General features: G+C 31.9%; 1 protein-coding gene across 4 annotated transcripts in view; it reads left to right on the top strand.

Moving 5' to 3' along the window:
* The first annotated feature begins 546 nt into the window (after nt 1-546).
* The window catches only part of LOC111639711 (polycomb protein suz12-like), a 58,013-nt gene continuing 41,204 nt past the window's right edge, over nt 547-17,355 (top strand). For 2 of the 4 annotated variants that reach the window (XM_023385648.1, XM_023385645.1), the window contains exons 1-3: nt 549-618; nt 15,198-15,266; nt 17,240-17,295. In XM_023385648.1, the coding sequence (XP_023241416.1) occupies nt 584-618; nt 15,198-15,266; nt 17,240-17,295 (160 nt within the window). In that variant the 5' untranslated portion in view covers nt 549-583. Of the gene's footprint in view, nt 619-15,197; nt 15,267-17,239; nt 17,296-17,355 lie in introns of all 4 variants that reach the window. The other 2 variants (XM_023385646.1, XM_023385647.1) reach the window with 2 other exon arrangements.

Below are 17,355 nucleotides of genomic sequence, written 5' to 3'. Positions count from 1 at the left end.
AAATTAAAATTGGGAGAAATTTTGGTATCGTCCCATCACTAATATATGAATAAAATGCTGTGTTTGGTAATCACTTCATTTGATATATTATTGAATATTCAATTTAATATGTAAAAATTGATGTTTTTAGTTATTCTTCAAAAATTAATGAAGACAATTTGATTTTTAAAATGATATTTTGTGGTTTATTCTTGGATAATTTTCACTAAAGGTAAAAATATCCCGTTCAGCTATAAAAAACAGCAAATTTTTAATGGAAGATTGTTAGTAAAGTATTTTTAGTCCCTCTTAGGATTAATGATAAGACAATTTTGAAAAAATGAACAATTAGCTACTCTAAAAGATATTTAAATGTAAAAATTAGTAATTTTTATTGTTTTAAATTTACTTTTTCACTGTGTTATTTTTATGTGTAATAATAACAAAAATTAAGTTTTTTAATATTTACATTTTAAAAAATTTCAGTCTTTTTATATATTATTTTTATTTGAATTTTATAAATAAAATACAATAGAATTAAAGAATAATTTAATTTTTAAAATGATTTTTGCAGCCTATTTTTTTAATTCGTTCGTTGACATATATGAGACATCATATGACAAGAAGACGGAAGCCTAGGTAAAAATAATGTGTCAACATTTACTTTATGAATTTTATTGCCATTATTATATTAAATACTTTTTTATTTGTGAATTACTTTGTTTATTATGTAATTAGTTAATATACTAACATCTCAATGCTTAACTATTTACAAAGCATTTTGTATTTGAAATATCATGTTTTCTCTACATCAGTATTTTAGTATTACTCTCATTTAATCATTTATTGTAATATCAATTAGAGATTATAATCAAGGGCAAAGAATGACTAATATTACTTGGATTACCAGTTTTTTCAAAGTTGTAATCATTGTATTTTGTTTACTTTTATCATCACATTCTGTCCATAGATGGGTAAGTATTGTTTTCAAAGAATTTCCAAGCTGAAATTTATAAGAAAATTTTTCATTGAATTATCTTGAAATGCAATATGTATTTACAAACACAATTAGAGTCTGCAATTAATTAAATTTTGTAGATAAAAAATATTACAATATTTTGAAGCACTAAATCTTGATTTTGAAGAAAAGCTTTGTCTTCTGTCCTCAAACCTTTAGGAACTCTCTACAGTTTTAATACTTTGTATTAATTGCAATATATTTTTAAAAATAATTTTATTTTTTTAAAAGTTTTTGCATACTGACGATGAGAAGCCTCAATGAAAAAATCAACTCCACCTTTAGAGACTTGTTTTCTTCCTGAAGGTTTGAGATGGACAGAAGGCAAAGTATTTCTTCAAAATGAAGATTTAGTGCTTCTTCAAAATATTTAATAGTTTTTTTATATATACAGGTATAGGACAAAATAATAGGAACACCTGTGAAAGAATGCAAAATATTTATTAGTAGGGAGTTGGGCCACCATTGGCCTGAATTACAGCTTGTATCCAACTTGGGATTGAGAAATAAAGGTCGTGCAGAAAGTTTAAGGGAATTTGCAGCCATTCCTCCTGCAGAGTGGTCTCGAGTTCAGGTAGTGTGCATGAAGGAGGAAACCAAGCACAGGCTTTGTTCTATAAAAAACCCCACACAGGCTCAATAATGTTTAGATCAGGGGACTGAGGACACCACATGAGATGTTCTACTTCATCATCATGCTCATCCAACCATGTTTGAACACAGTGAGCCACACGTGTGTACAGAGGTGTTGTCATTTTGGAATAGAGGATGTTCTCCAGGAAACAGAGTATGAAGCATAGGGTGTAAATAATCTGCGAGAATACTGTAATAATGCTCGCTTCTGACCATCTCCCTCAGGACTACAAGTGGCCCAAGTCATGCCATGATATTGTTCCCCACAGCATCACAAAGCCCCCTGTATGCTTCACAGTAGGAACCAGACAGTCAACATGAAATGCCTCTGCCGGTGTTCACCAGACGAACACACGTCCGGTGGTCTGAAATAATGTAAATGATGATTTGTCAGACCAGATGGCCTGTTCCCATTGCTGTTGTGTCCAGTTTCTGTGGTCTCGGCACCACTGTCATTGCCTCATAGCATTCTGCGGTGACACTAACAGCTTTCGGATGGCTACTCGGCCATGAATGCTTGCAGCATGCAGCTCCCATTGAATTGTTTTGGTGGAGATGGGTGTTCATCTCAGAGGTTATCTGCTGCAGTGTAGTCTTACGTATTTGGGTGACTATCCTCTTCAACACTTGTCTATCTTGGTCGGTTAACTTCAACTTTCGCCCACTGTTCTGCTTTGCAGAGGACACCTTTCCCAGTTTTGTGTAGGCTGTCATAACCCTTGACACAGTGGACCTTGAAACACCCATAAGGTTGGCTTTTCTAGACACAGATGCTCCAGCGAGGCAAGCTCCAATAATCATGCCTCTTTGCACGTCGGACAGATGGTCATAATGGCACTTTACTGGGAACAGAATTTTCTTATGCAACTGTCACACTGCCAAATGCTCGACTGATACCTCCCCTTTCACCACCACTGGATAGCAGACTGTTGCAACATGTGGTGGGGCTATATTGGACGGTCAAAGTACAACACATTTTGAAAGGAGTGTTCCTATTATTTTGTCCTATACCTGTATAGTTATTGTTCTGGCCTGTTCTTTTAATACTTTGTATTAATTGTAATATAAATACAATTACAATTAATACTTTGTATTAATTGTAATATATTTTTTAAATTAAATTCCATTTATATTTAAATGAATTATAATTGGTTTAATTAAATGATTTAAATTACAGTCATGCCTTGGTTTTTGAACTTAATTTGCTCCTAAAAGTTGTTTGAAAACTGATTTGTTCTAAAACTAAAACAAATTTTCCCATAAACAATATAAAATGGATTGATCTGTTCCTGATCCCCAAAACAAAGTCTGTTTTTCACCCATTTAGCTGTATTTCGTGCATAAAAATGCCTACAAATTAAATATATATTATCATCTATATCTGTTCTATATACAGTGGTGCCTCATATAACATACTTAATCTGTTCCAGGTGCACGTCTGTTAAGTGAAAAGTCCGTTATATGAAACTCATTTTCCCATAGAAATACATGTTAAAACATATAATTTGTTCCGCAGCATAAAATAACCATACTGTACCATTAAAAAAATGAAAATGGAGCAGTCACCAATTATGCCGGGTAGTCAGATGTTGTGAGGAGGAGGTGGAGGAACACTTTCTTCGCACATTCATACAGATACAGACTTTTTACACATTGCAGCAGGTCTCTTTTTATTGTTTTTTAATCAGAGTCAGATTCAGGAGAGGCTACCGGAGCTTGCAGGGTCAACTCCTCTTGTTCCATCCTTTGTTTTTTGCCTGCTAGCTTCTTAAAAAACATATCCAAGGTGGTCTGTTTCTCTCTCTTCTTCAACACCTGTCGGAAATGACGGGCAAGGGTGTCATTGTAGAGATCATTGATCCTGTTGGCCTCAGCTCTGTTTGGATAATGAGTATTGGTAAATTCCTGAACCTCTCCCCATTCGACAAGGAAGTTTTTGTCAACTTTCACTCCTTCTGATGATTTCTTGCTTTGTTTCAATTGAAATCACCTTTCTGTTTTTTTAGAAGCTATGATTTGCACAACACTTGAATAAATGTAAATACCCTGCACTGAGGTGATGCACATAATAAACATGGGAGCAAGCCGAATTCCAACGGGAGCTTTGTACTTCAGATATACTAATAATATATTCTAATTATGTATTTCCAAGACTGTGTCTTCCTTTATTTGTTTGTTTCTTCACTACTAGGTGCATAAATAGACACAAGGCATTTTACATCATCTTTATTGCTCTTCTATTGGCCGATACGCATTTCGGGCAAGGCCCCTCATCTGTCGGCTACACAATAAAACATATTATAAATTTCTTACATTATAAGTGTGACCGAAGGGTCGGCACCTCTTCGATGCCCTGTCAGGATGACACCACCGCGTCTCGGTGGACACGGAAGCTGCGTTAACTAGGTCGCACGAGTGGTCGCGTAACAGAGCGATCAGATTCGGGATGGAGGGAGAGACAGCGCACTGGAAGTGACTTACTCAAAGATGGGTTAATGTAACAACTATTTAATGGGTAACGATAGACCATACAACATTTCAATTTTAAATATGCTAGCTTATAGATACATTTCTACGATTGATAGATATTAAATAAATATATCGGATGTTAACGTTTTTGCAATTCCCAAGAGAGAGAGAGAGTTTACAGAAGTTTCACGTGGCAATAAATACCTTTTTTGATATCTTGATTGAGATTCTCAAACGTTCTTTGTGAAAGAGAGGAAGTTTGGGATGTCAGTTTGGGTATCCTGTAGAGGAAATATCCGTAAGCCTGATGGAACATACAGTATCTGCAAAGGTGTTAGACGATGGTTTCCGATGATATTTTAGTAGGATATACAAACGTAGAATAAAATGATATATTCACAGATATCTGAATATTGAGGCACTTAGGACAAGGTACGGTGACAATTTGACTCTTTGGAAGGACAGGCGACGACTACCTCACTTTGTTGTTTTGTTCTAATTTTGTACTGTTGAAATCGAGATATTAGGTCGAAAGATGATGAGAAAGAATCGTTATTAGGCCTGAGAACTTAACAGATGTTTAGCTCCAAGGTGTAAAAGTTGACAGTTATTTAACGAAAATATAGCTACAATGTGATATTATGATATAATGATATAAATATACTGAAAGTCTGGATTCGGATCCTCACATAAGTGTTTTATCATAATAAGTTATGATATACCATTACATCTGGAATCTTCTTTAAATTTCATTGCTACGTATATATTTTTTATGTTTAAAATTATGTATTTACAGTTAAAATCGTTAAAATATCATTGCTGTTTAAAATATATTTATTATTTAAATTACTATTACAAGTGAAGGTTTCGTGGTTTGACATCTAGCATTTTCCAGCGTATCCTCTTGACATCTGTGTTAATGTAATCTGTTTTCATCTCATTGACATATTAACCTTTCATTCTAAACTATTATATTATAAATAAATCTGTTTTTAATTATTATTGTTATATTTTAATTACCATTACCATTGTTGTCGTAGTTGTTTTCTTTGGTAATATTGTAAACAGTATTACAACAATTTTAGCCAATTATCATGGATTTTAACACTTAAGCTTTTGTTGATGTTATTGTCTCAACTTTTCATTATTTCATAACTTTCTTTGAATTTTCGTTTATACCAATTGGTTTCTTTGTGTAGGATTTTTAGTTCATCTTTGTTTATATTACAATTATTTATTGTACAGTGTTCGTAAAAGGCCGAATTTATCCTTCTATATTTTAGGTCTGCAATGTGTTCTTGCCTAGTAGTGAAGAAACAAACATATATATTCTAATAATAATAATACTTCTAATAATAATAATAATAATATATATATATATCAATTGGGACCTTTTGTAAGCCAACTTGGTACCTGTTATGCCAACTATTTCTTTATATAAGGCATGTAAGTGTTGGTTGTGTTGCAATTCCTAGTTCTGTTGGAAGTCCTTTGGGTAATGGGGTTGCTGCACCTGGCCCGTTGGTTGCAGTAGGTATATGCCAAACCACGTATTAGGTTTCTTCTGTATTCATGTTTTATCGCAATGTCCTCAAGATATTGTAGCTCCATTACAGTGTCCTCCTAATGTTCCAAAATAACTGCTTCAGGGTTGATCTCAAACCTGAATCAGTCCTTGGGTAAGGTTGAAAGCATTTGTTGGATGTTTTGTTAAATGTTTTTGTTGCTGGACTTAATGGTTCATTTATGGTTATCATGTGTATCACTGGTTTGCATATGACATGTATGTAATATGTATGATATAATATCAGTATGGCAGCTTCTTGAATAATGTATTGCTAGTGATCTTGGGTTATTGGGTTTTATGGTAGCCTACCTACTTATGCTATCATATGTAACCGTAAGCAAGTCATCAGCAATGTGGGTGACCCACACTCAGAAATTTCTAGTTACTTCCTGAATATATATACAGTATATAAGTAATTTTAGTTAAAAATAATTTTACTTTTGTAAATTGCTTTCATAGAACATCATTATTTATCCTAATGATGACTTTGAAATTAATTTTTTTCAAAATCTTTTCTCTATATTCTGGGGAGTGTTCCTCTCAAATTTTGATGAGTTGAATTTTACATTACTGCACAAATATAAAATTAAAAATAGTTTAAGTAAATAGAAAGTGCTCTGATATGTAGAAATTTATATTTAAAAAGTAACTTAATTCTTTAATAATTTATTACATAACATGGTTTAAGCAAGTATTCCCTTCATTTAACTTTTCTGAGCAAAATAAATTTTCAAAAACTATTGCCATAGTTTTCATTTATATAAATAATCTTCATTTTTATAATTTACTCGAATTCTAAACATTCCAAAAGACAGATTAATAAATTTTAATATATATGTTCATANCAGAAACTGGATCGGAACCAGGTCTCTAATTAGACTGGAAACGGGGGACCTAATTCTTGCATTTTGTGAAAACAGGTAAGATTGGCTATAATGTAATTATCTTAATCTTCACTATCGTTACTTTTTAAAAACCCAGCAAAGCGGGTCCTTGCAGCTAGATTCTAGATTACTTAGAAAAACAGTCTTTTATATATATAAAAAACTATATTACATACAAATGTACGAACAAATAAAAACCCAGCAAAGCTGGTCCTTGCAGCTAGTATATTATAAAAATAGCAGATTGTCATTGGCAACGGCAAAAGAGTGAAAACATCATTCACACTTGTTCGCAGAAAGTTTGTTGTTCACTTTATATAACTGCCGAACAGAAAGTCCGTTGTTCGCAGCATCCATTATTCAAGGCGTACGTTATACGAGGCACCACTGTAATTATATATTAAAAGCAAAATGTTTGTCATCACCAATCAAAACTAACACTTTATACAAAGAAGTTCTATAAATAGAGACTCAACTCTGACTGCCTGAATGAAATATAACCAAATCAGTCAAGATGGACAAGTTCATTATCCACTCTTTCTGAAATATCATGTTTCAATTTTAATTTAAAATAATTAATTAATTTTGATTTTATTTTTAATTTTAGTTTCAGTTTCAGTGTGAAAACAAAAGTTTTAATTATTATTTTTAGTTTTAATCAACTGGCTACCTATTATTAATAAATACTAAATATTAATGTTATCATATATAATATTATATTAATAAATTTTTGTTATTTAATTTAACTTAAGCATATTTAAAGACAAATTCTTGGATGCTATTTGTATTTTGTGAATATCAATTAAAATAGTTTTTATTAATTAATTTGATTTAGATTCAATTGTAACACATACTGAAAAAATGGAAATAGTATCTTTCCTGCATGCATTTCAAAATGTAATTTAAGTAGTGATGTCATTGATGCTCTGTATTGTGATGTCTAATGACATGAGGCGATCTCGGTGCCACTAACTTCTATATTGATAATCCTGTCACTGATTGGTCTGGCCGTCGACTTTCTTTAATTATTAAATTACTTAATAATCTAATTTTTAATCATGTACTCTGAACCAATTACGGTGTGTAGATAACAAAAAAACAAACATTTTCAAACTCCTTCCGTGTTCTTCATCAGGTTTTTTTTAATAATTCCTCAATGGTTCTTCGTTTTGGAATAAAATTCGAACAAGAGTTCAAATATAAATTCAAAAACTTATTAAAGCCATGTCATGCCTGCGCAAAGAGTCACCCTACTGGGACTCAACAAATGGCTAAACCATGCTGTCAGTCAACTCTCGCCAGGCCATTGACAAAACCACTTCCTCTTTATAATTTATGCACTTAGATGTAAAACTGTGCATAACCTTCAACCATCTGAGGTGTTCTGTGGGGGGACGTAGTGAGGACGAGCTTGGCCCAGTTAAAGTCCACTGTGATGTCCGGATCTGTTGCATATGTAGAGAGGGCCCATGTTTAAAAGGATAGAAGAGAGCTGTCCGTCTTTTAAGCGACGGACTTAACCCTGTAGAAGTAGGAAAGAAGAGAAAGCATGAGATGTGAAGTGTGAAAAGAAAGGAAGATAGGAAAGTTTGAAAGAAGGCATGGGACCCAGAGAGCGCCTCTCATCGGTGTTTATTAAAACAAAACAAAAAGTTACAAGACAGATACAGCAGTATCAAAAGTACAATTCAAGGTCCCGACAGTAGGTTTCCATATCCTATTCATTCCAGAAAAAAATTTGAGGTGTTCACGCAAAAGCAACTGTCCTGTCAGCTCGACAGGTCAAAAACACCTTTACAAAAGAAATTAAGTAAAATTAAATAAAATGTTAATTACAATATTTACATGGTGAATGACAAGATGAATAGTATGAAAAAAAAACATGCCATCTCTCCAATGAGCACACAAAAGTCTTGTTTACTCACTGAAGCTATCGTCTTCATCACTATGTTGTGAAAAATCTGTTATGTCATTATCTTCTTCTTCATTGTGTACACTTTCTGCCATCCTATAGTGCTTTGAAATTGTAACCAGGGTTTTAGTCTTCATAATATAATTTTCCATAGCTTCAAAGAGTGATTTATCTTTAACTAATCCACTATCTTTTGGAGGCCAGTTATACCCTGCTTTCAGACAGCTATGAAGGAATTTTTCTCTTTCTACCATATATTTTGAGCAGTCATACAAGAAATGGTAAACATTATCTTCTTGTTGTTTATCAATATCACAGTTTTTATTGTCTGTTTTATGAAATCTATAGAGGTAACTTTTAAAATTCCCATGAGCTGTTAAGCACTGTGTGATTCCAAAAGAAGTTCTGAAATGTTTGTTGGCTTTCCTTTCTAGTATTGAGGGAAAGAAACCATAACAATGTCTTCCCGTATTGGAGGAAGTCCATTCCCTCTGCCATAGGTCGTTAGTTATATTCCTTATAGTATTTTGCAGTCCTTTAATAGGTATTTTTTGGTAAATAACATTTGAGTCGTGATTAGTGGCTCTTTTTGCCAATTTGTCTGCTTTTTCATTGTATTCAAAACCTCTATGTCCTGGTATCCATTGAAAAGTAAGCTTATGTTTTTTATGAATATGTTCCCGATGTAGAGAGGGCCGTAGTAGTTCTCTCATGATGTATATCAGCCAGATGTTTTTGTAATCTGATCTCCATGGAGTGCTTAGTTGACCCCATGTATACCAGGTCTCTATCATATCTTTGTTCCTTATAAGGACACTATATATGCTTGGGATTCTGTTTGGGTTGGGAGAGTCCTTCCCATCATGTAGCATGTCAAAAATAGTTGGGCACCACCAGTAAGCAATATACACCCAGCATTTCCTGCAACTTTGGCACCTAAGGAAGCTTTAAGTAAAAGGTTAAAGGTGATGGGGATTGGTTCTATGTCATCATCATCTAATGATTGGATGATGATGATAAAAGGCAAGGTCCAACTCTGTGTCATCGTTGGACTTTTGTCTTTTATCTTGGGGTCTTTTCTGTTTTCCCCTTGCCCTTCTTTGGCAATGTTGCAATGCCTATATCAATAGCAAATTCTCGTTGCCAAGTTCCTGGTGACACATTCAATGTATCATCTTGAAAGGGAAGTGACTCCATAAAGGGATAAAATCATATCCTTTACAATTTTAACAATTATGGGAAAAATTATAGCCAGTTTTAATTTAAAAAATTAAATTTTCACCCGCAAATCTTTTTGTCAAGTCTGGGCTCTCAGCTCTCACAGGTGTTATAATCCTTATTCTTCAGACTTTACGTATATAATTTAAAATAAATAAATAAATTTATGTTCACTCTTCTGTTGTATTTTCTTGGGTGTTGTTTAATCTTTTAACAGAAACTTCCATTTAAAAAATATAATTGTAGTTTATTTGTAAGATAATTTTGATTTTTAAAATATATCTTAGGGGTTGTCCATAAATTACATCTGCATTTTTTCCAACGTTTCAAACCCAATGTTTTAAAGACAATTTGTGTAAATGACAAAGTTGCAGCATTTTAAACAAAGTAAGAGTTAAACAAATATGTGAGAATCTGGAGACATAAAATAAGAGCCTTTTCTTAGATGGGAAGATTTATTTAGAATTTGATTCGATTATTTAATAAATTAAAATATTATTTAATTAGAGAAATGGAACATATTATTTTTCACTTTTGTGGGAAATTGATAGAAAAAGGGAAATAAAACTTCCTTTCAATGTATCACTTCCCATGCTGAGGTCTTATTGCATATGTTGATGAACATCTAGTTTTAGTCACCAATAAAATCCCATCACCTATATAAGAAATTAACACCTGATTGGAGGAGATTTGGGTAAACAACCCATTTTTGGAGCTCTCACCTCAAAGTTCCCTTTGTCTAGTCCACCCTCATCAGCTCTCCTCGTCTCCAGTGTCTCCCATCTCTCCACTGAGTCAACCGATCAGTGAAGATTCCCAATCTTTGTCCCAGCAATAGAATTTAGTCTATGCCCGAAGTCATCCATCTGTCTACAAGAGGTATTGTGCACTTACTGTAAACTCTCTCTCATGGTCTATTAGTGGCATACCTAGCTAGTTTATCGACATAGATATAGTTTAACCTCTCTTGTATTTAATCCCTACTTTATTTTATTTATTAAACTTTTGTTATTTGTTAACTTGCTTTCAATTTGGATTTATTTTGATGTCATTCACCATATTGATGGATTCACAGACTCTTTTCACTTGAGCTACAAACCTTCCTATTCAAACATATTTTTAAGAATAGAAATTGATAATTGCAAGTTAAGACATGACTTCGAACTATCCTAACTGGTGTCAGGATCTGACATCTAACAGAGTTTACAATCCCAAGACAAATAAAATATATAGCCATTCACTAACAAAGCAAATGGGCCTAACCATCCCAACTTCGCAAGAAGGTGTTAAGGGTCGATAAACTCTGCATCGTGGATTCTCACAAATGTTTAGAATCGTGAAAAACATTAAACAAAAGTATGGAATATTTTGATGATTATTTCATACAATATTTTTATTATACNATTTTATGAATTTTTTTTCTAATATTAAAATAAGTTTTATTTGGGGTGTCGATACTAAAATTAAATTACTGTAACATCATGCAGCTAACCTGTGTGTTGTCAGTTTGAAAGCAGTTGAAAGTTACCTGCATGAAATTATAGTAATCTGAATACCTTAATTAATCTAGTAGTTAATTTTTAGGTGTATAAATTAAGGTATTTCATTTTCAAAATAATATAACATAGAACACTTTGTATGCTTCTAACTGAAAACTATATTAACATCAAAATAGAATAAACATGCTTAAGAAATATTTTACCTTGTGAAAGATACAGATGACTAAAGTTTATTTTTATTATTTGATTTTTACATACATTTCAAAATTTTCAAAGTTGATAAGAAAAGAGCGATTAAATTTTCTTTTCTAGGCAACACAAACATGCTTCTAACCTTTTTATTTAAACTAATGTAAGGAGTTTATTTAGTTTAGTCAGTTTAAATTCCCTCATTCTCTACTGTTTTAAGTAAAATTTAATCAAATTGTCAAGAATTATCACTACCTTACTTAATTAAAGGTAATTAGAGTGCCGAAGTATTTAATGTTTTTCTAAAGGTTATAAATTTTTAATATTTTGTTTGTAATCCTCTTATTTCCAAATTAATAACTAACTAATTTAAAATAAGATTCTTAAGCTGCAATTTCTATCTTAGAATTTAAATATGTAAGTGCAAAACTTAGATTGTTAAATAGCTTTAATACATGTTTAATAAAATAAAATGATGTATAACATGGTTTTCTTTTAAATGGAACTTATTCATCAGTGCCTTACATAAAAGTTTAATATTTCAGGTACTGTAATACTACAAATTGTATAACTTAAGATGTTATTAAATTAGTAGAAATGATGATTCATTTCAGCAGTAATTTGTAATTATATTAAAGTATGTAAAATGTATAATTTTGTTAATTTTTAAATCCTTTTTTTATTATTTTAAAAATGATAACTAATTATTAATCTATTAATAATTTTAATATCATAGTGACTAGCCGAATTTGAAAAATGGCAAGTAATTTAACCCGCAATCTTTCTGAAGGTATTTTTAATTGCTTTATCACTATTTGGACAAATATAAATTAGTTTAGAATTTCATCAACTGGTATTTCAGAATTTATCAAATTTATTTGGTGTAAATTTTCATTAAAATGTTAAAATAAATAATACTCTCAAAATATAAATTTTATTGTGTCATTACAGTGAAGTTAGTTGTAATAATGGCACCCACTAGTGAATTAAGTGAAGAGAGAAAACAATAATTTCCAAGCATTAAGAAGAAAAATCACAAAGGATAACAGCAAAAATATTAGAACTCTCTCAAAGAATAGTTTCAAAAATAATTTCGAAGTTTAAAATGTTTGGAAAAATCAGAAACGTGTTGTGAAAGACTAAAATCTACAACCAAAAGAGGTGATTGTAACTTAATTAAAATTGTTAAGAAAAACTAGATTTCCATCATCAAGCAGCATTAATTCAGAATGGAGAGAGACAGTATCAGACATTATGGTAATCAGCAGGCTAGCAGAGAAAGGTTATCACTGGAGAAAAGCTAAAACAAAGCCTCATATGGCAAAAAAAGAAAGAAAGAATGAATTGCTTGAGATAGGCCAAATGTCATAAAGATTGGACTGTATTCTGACATATTGCCATTATTACCTAAGATGATGATGGCAATACATCAGAATACAGATCAGATGAAAAATTTCATTCTGACTGTCTAAATTCATCAACAAATTTTCATAAAAGTGTATGATGTAAGGATGTATAACCTGTAAAGCGGTGGTGAGACAACAATCCTTAATGGTATATTGAATGCTGATAGTTATTTGGAGTTATTAGAATCTTTGGTCATTAAAACACTGAAGATTATTTTGGCAACGAGAATTTTGTCAACCAGGGTGAAATCTTTGTTGATGAAATCCATGGTCAAATTAATCAATGGTTACAAGAAAATAACTTGCAGAATTTAGAATGGCATGCCAACCATCCAGCTATATCTCCCATTGAAAATGTTTTGAATATTCTGAAGGAAATGGTGTCTAAAAAAAGACTACAACTATAGAAGAATTAAAGAGAAACATAAAAAAAATTATGGTCAGAGATTGATCAAGAAGTGTGTAAAAATTTACTTCTTCAAGGATACAAAGAATTGTGGCTGTAATTAGGGCAACAGGTGGCCCTACCAAATATTAATCATCAGTATTCCATACTTTTGTTTAATGTTTTTCATGATTCTATTCTTTTGTTTAACTCTTACTTTGCTTAAAATGTTTCAGCTTTGTCATTTAAACAAATGTCTTTGCAAAATTTGTTGTGTAAATACTTTTATATATACGAGGGCTGTTCGGAAAGTTCGCGGCCTCAAATAGAACAACAAACAAAATAATGTTAAAACTTTTTTTATTTTTCAATGTAGTCTCCTTTGTTAGCAATGCACTTATTCCAGCGATGTTCTAGCTTTCTTATGCCATCACAATAGATCGATTTGTCAAGGTGTGCAAAATACTCGTTCACTTCAGATATGACTTCGTCATTTGAGTGGAATCTCTTTCCAGCCAAGAATTTTTTTATGCTTGGAAAAAGGTGGAAGTCACTGGGGGCCAAATTAGGTGAGTGTGGTGGATGTGGAACTAATTGGAAGCGAAGTTCGTTCATCTTTTGCTCAGGAATGTGCAGGTGCATTATCGTGGTGGAACAGAACCTTTTTCTTCTTCAAGTGTGGCCTCTTTTCTTCGATTTCCTTCTTCAGTTTTTCCAAAAGTTTACAGTAATAGACAGCATTAATGGTCTTTCCTCTTTCTAGGTAGTCAATAAAGATGATGCCTTTAGCATCCCAAAAAACTGAGGCCATCACTTTCCCCACTGATGGAACTGTCTTTGCCTTTTTTGGTGGTGGCGAACTGTGGTGTTTCCATTGCTTTGACTGTTCTTTTGTTTCAAAAGTGTAGTAATGGATCCACATTTCGTCAGTAGTCACAAACCGACGCAAGAAATCCTGTGGGTTTTTCTGGTAGAAGTCGAAACACTCCTTTGACATCAAAGTACGAACACGTTTCTGCTCAGCGGTCAGAAGACGCGGCACCCACCTTGCTGAGACCTTCGTCATATTCAAATTTTCGGTTAGGATGGGGTGCACTCGGTCGACAGAGATGCCTGTTGTCTCAGCTATCTCACGCATTTTCAAACGGCGATCTGCTAGTACCAAATCATGAACTTTCTCGGTATTTTCTTCAGTGACAGCAGTTGACGGCCGTCCGCTGAGAGGGTCATCTTCCTCACTCTCTCTGCCAGATTTAAAAAGGGCTGTCCATTTTTTCACAGTGGTGTACGAAGGAGAAGACTCTCCCAAAACTTCATCCATGCCAGCTTTGATTTGAGATGGGGTCAACTCTTTTTTCGTTGGGTATTTTATGACCGGACGAGTCTCTGTCTTCTCCATTTTTGACAAAGCATGTGCACACTGACTATCTGCTAAGCTGTCGTGGCAAAACTTTATGACAAACTAAGCGGAAATTGGTATCGTATCTCTAGCAAAGATGGCTGAATTATTCCCGCCAAAAATTAAATTGATCGCAGTGCCGCATCTAGGCAAGGCCACAAATTTTCCGAACAGCCCACGTATTTGCCAGTTGTTAGAAGTTCGATAATATTTTTGTGAGGTTGATTATTTCAGGATAAAAATAATTTTTCCACAAAAATTACAAAATATTCCATACGTTTGTACAGGGACTATATTTCATATTTAAAACATTAGAAAAGTTGTTTGTGCTTCATGAGAAAGCCAGCACTTTACTTTTTTAAATTGTTACATAATTAAATTAAGTTAATACTGACTTTTGCATAGAGACTTTTGCAATAGTGGTAATACTGACTTTTGCAAGAGTGGTGTAATAAATGTATTATTTTTTATGATTTACATTTTAAATTAATATTTTATTAATTATAACTTATTATATAGAGACATTATCAATTGCTCATATAATTTATTGATTTTGAACCATTTTAATATTATTAAAACTGTTTTTAAAAATGATTTAAATATCATAATTATTATAATTAAGTTAATTTATTATTTTAGAAGGGAATATAAAATTGAATCTATTTTAGAAAGAATTGAAGCAAAATATAAAGAGAATAAAATAGAAAGGTAAATATATACATATATATATTAAAGTTATTAATTGTATATAATTTGATTGATATAATAATTTCAGATTTTCACATTTGTTTAAATTGAAAAATTACAAGGTTTGACAATTAAATTCAGGACTGTTTGAATTGTTTAAAAACTGTGTATTTGAATAAATTGTATTTTTAGTGTTCCTATGAACAACAATAAAAAGTTAAAAAATAAAACCTTGAAATGTTACGTATTTTTACACTCATACATTGAAATGTTGGAAATATTTCTTGAATTCATTTAAATTTTTCACCACCAATTTCTTTGTTCATTGCATTTAATATTTTCTATACAGGGTGTTTATAAATGAATGGTGCGATTTTAAACCTTAACAATAAATTTGTTTATTACCATATATGGGTAAACCTTACAGCATAAGCAGCAGCAGCAACTGTCCAAGTTTTTTATGCATTAATCACAATCCTTCAATATGTGCACCCATGGACACACATCTACACAGTAATCAAATTCTTTCCATACACAGTAGCATGTCCTCTGTGATGGTCTGCAATGCATGCTTTATCCAATCACACAGTTCCTCAGGAGACATGGGCATTGACAGTACATAAACTCAATCTTTAACAAACCCCCACAAAAAGAAATTGCAGGGTGTTAAATCTGGTGAATGGGGTGGCCAGGGGAGCAGGTTGTTGTCTGCTGTTGCACCACGCCAAATCCAGCATTGGTGAAGAACATGATTAAGAAGCAAAGTGAAGAGCGGGTAGCGCATAAAAAACTTGGGCAGTTGCCACTGGTTGTGCTGTAAGGTTTGTCCATATAAGGTAATAAATAGATTTATTATTAATTTTTAAAACTCCACCATTCATTTATAAACACCCTGTATTCTTAATTGTCATTTTTTTTTTGCAAATTAATATTCAGCTTTGGGAAAACAAAAAAGAAAATTTGTATGCCTTAAATCAAGAAAATAAGCAGAAATATTTATAATAATAAGCGATGCTTTTAGCCCACAATTTTAATTTAGATAGAGTTAGATATCCTAATAAATGGGATTTAACAATTTGGAGGGCTTATCACTCCAAGGCTGACATAAAAAAAAAAAAAAAAAAAAACAGATCTTTTACAAAAATGTTAGTCTTTAATAATCATCTACAAATTTAGGTAAGGATGCATTTTGGGTACAAGGACCCCTCATCAGCTGTGTTTGTAAGCTGATGAGTGGTCCTAAGCTGATAATAATGGGATTTTTTCAGAACATAACTACCATGTTATATGATGGATACCTGTACATATTACTAGTTTGCATATTATTAGCATCCAGTATTTTTGTACCTATTTTACTAGTGTTTATGATACATGTTGGTATTTGGCAGGCTTAAAGTCTGTAATTCTGTAAGAAAAAAAATGCATGTGGCTTGCCAGAAAACGGCCTGCATCCAAAAAAGATTGCTTGTCATTGCTATAGAACAATGTCTTGTATTGCTGTGCAGTAGGAATTATTTTTCCCCCTTTTTTTGTTTGAAACTATAATCATATATAGCAAATTATTGTAATGAGCCAAAATTTGCATGTAATATTTCTTATTTGTATTACATACTATAGCTTCATTCAAAATTTTATTTTCATACTTTATACTAATTAATAAATTATTTTAGACATTTTATGTATAATAGAAAGCTTTATAGCTTTGCTAGATATCTCATATATCAAATATACTTAATAAAAACTTATGATCTGCTATTCAGTTTTTTAAAAACCTTTGGTTTTGCAATATTAATTTCAGTTAATTTAATAAGAAATTAAGTAATTCTTGTTGTTAATTTATGGATTTTTGTAATTAATTTGTTTCTTTAATTATTAATTAAATTTGTCCTTAAAATTAAATAAACTGTTAAATAGTCTGAAAATTTTTATACTTCAAAATTAAAAATCTGTACATAAATTAAAATTTTTAAAGTTATTTTTCAATTTTTTTCCAGTCCTTCTGGTCATATGACACTTATTTTTACCGGTTTTTATGATAAATCTAATAAAGGTAAGCTTATTTTATACTTCTATAAAATAATTAATCAAATATATATAGACAGAGATGCCT

Source organism: Centruroides sculpturatus, unplaced genomic scaffold (genome assembly GCF_000671375.1).
Source record: "Centruroides sculpturatus isolate CEXI.00-Female unplaced genomic scaffold, Cexi_2.0 scaffold1369, whole genome shotgun sequence".
Taxonomy (NCBI): domain Eukaryota; kingdom Metazoa; phylum Arthropoda; class Arachnida; order Scorpiones; family Buthidae; genus Centruroides; species Centruroides sculpturatus.
The sequence above is the reverse complement of the archived record's forward strand: the minus strand, read 5'-3'. Positions and strand labels throughout refer to the sequence as shown.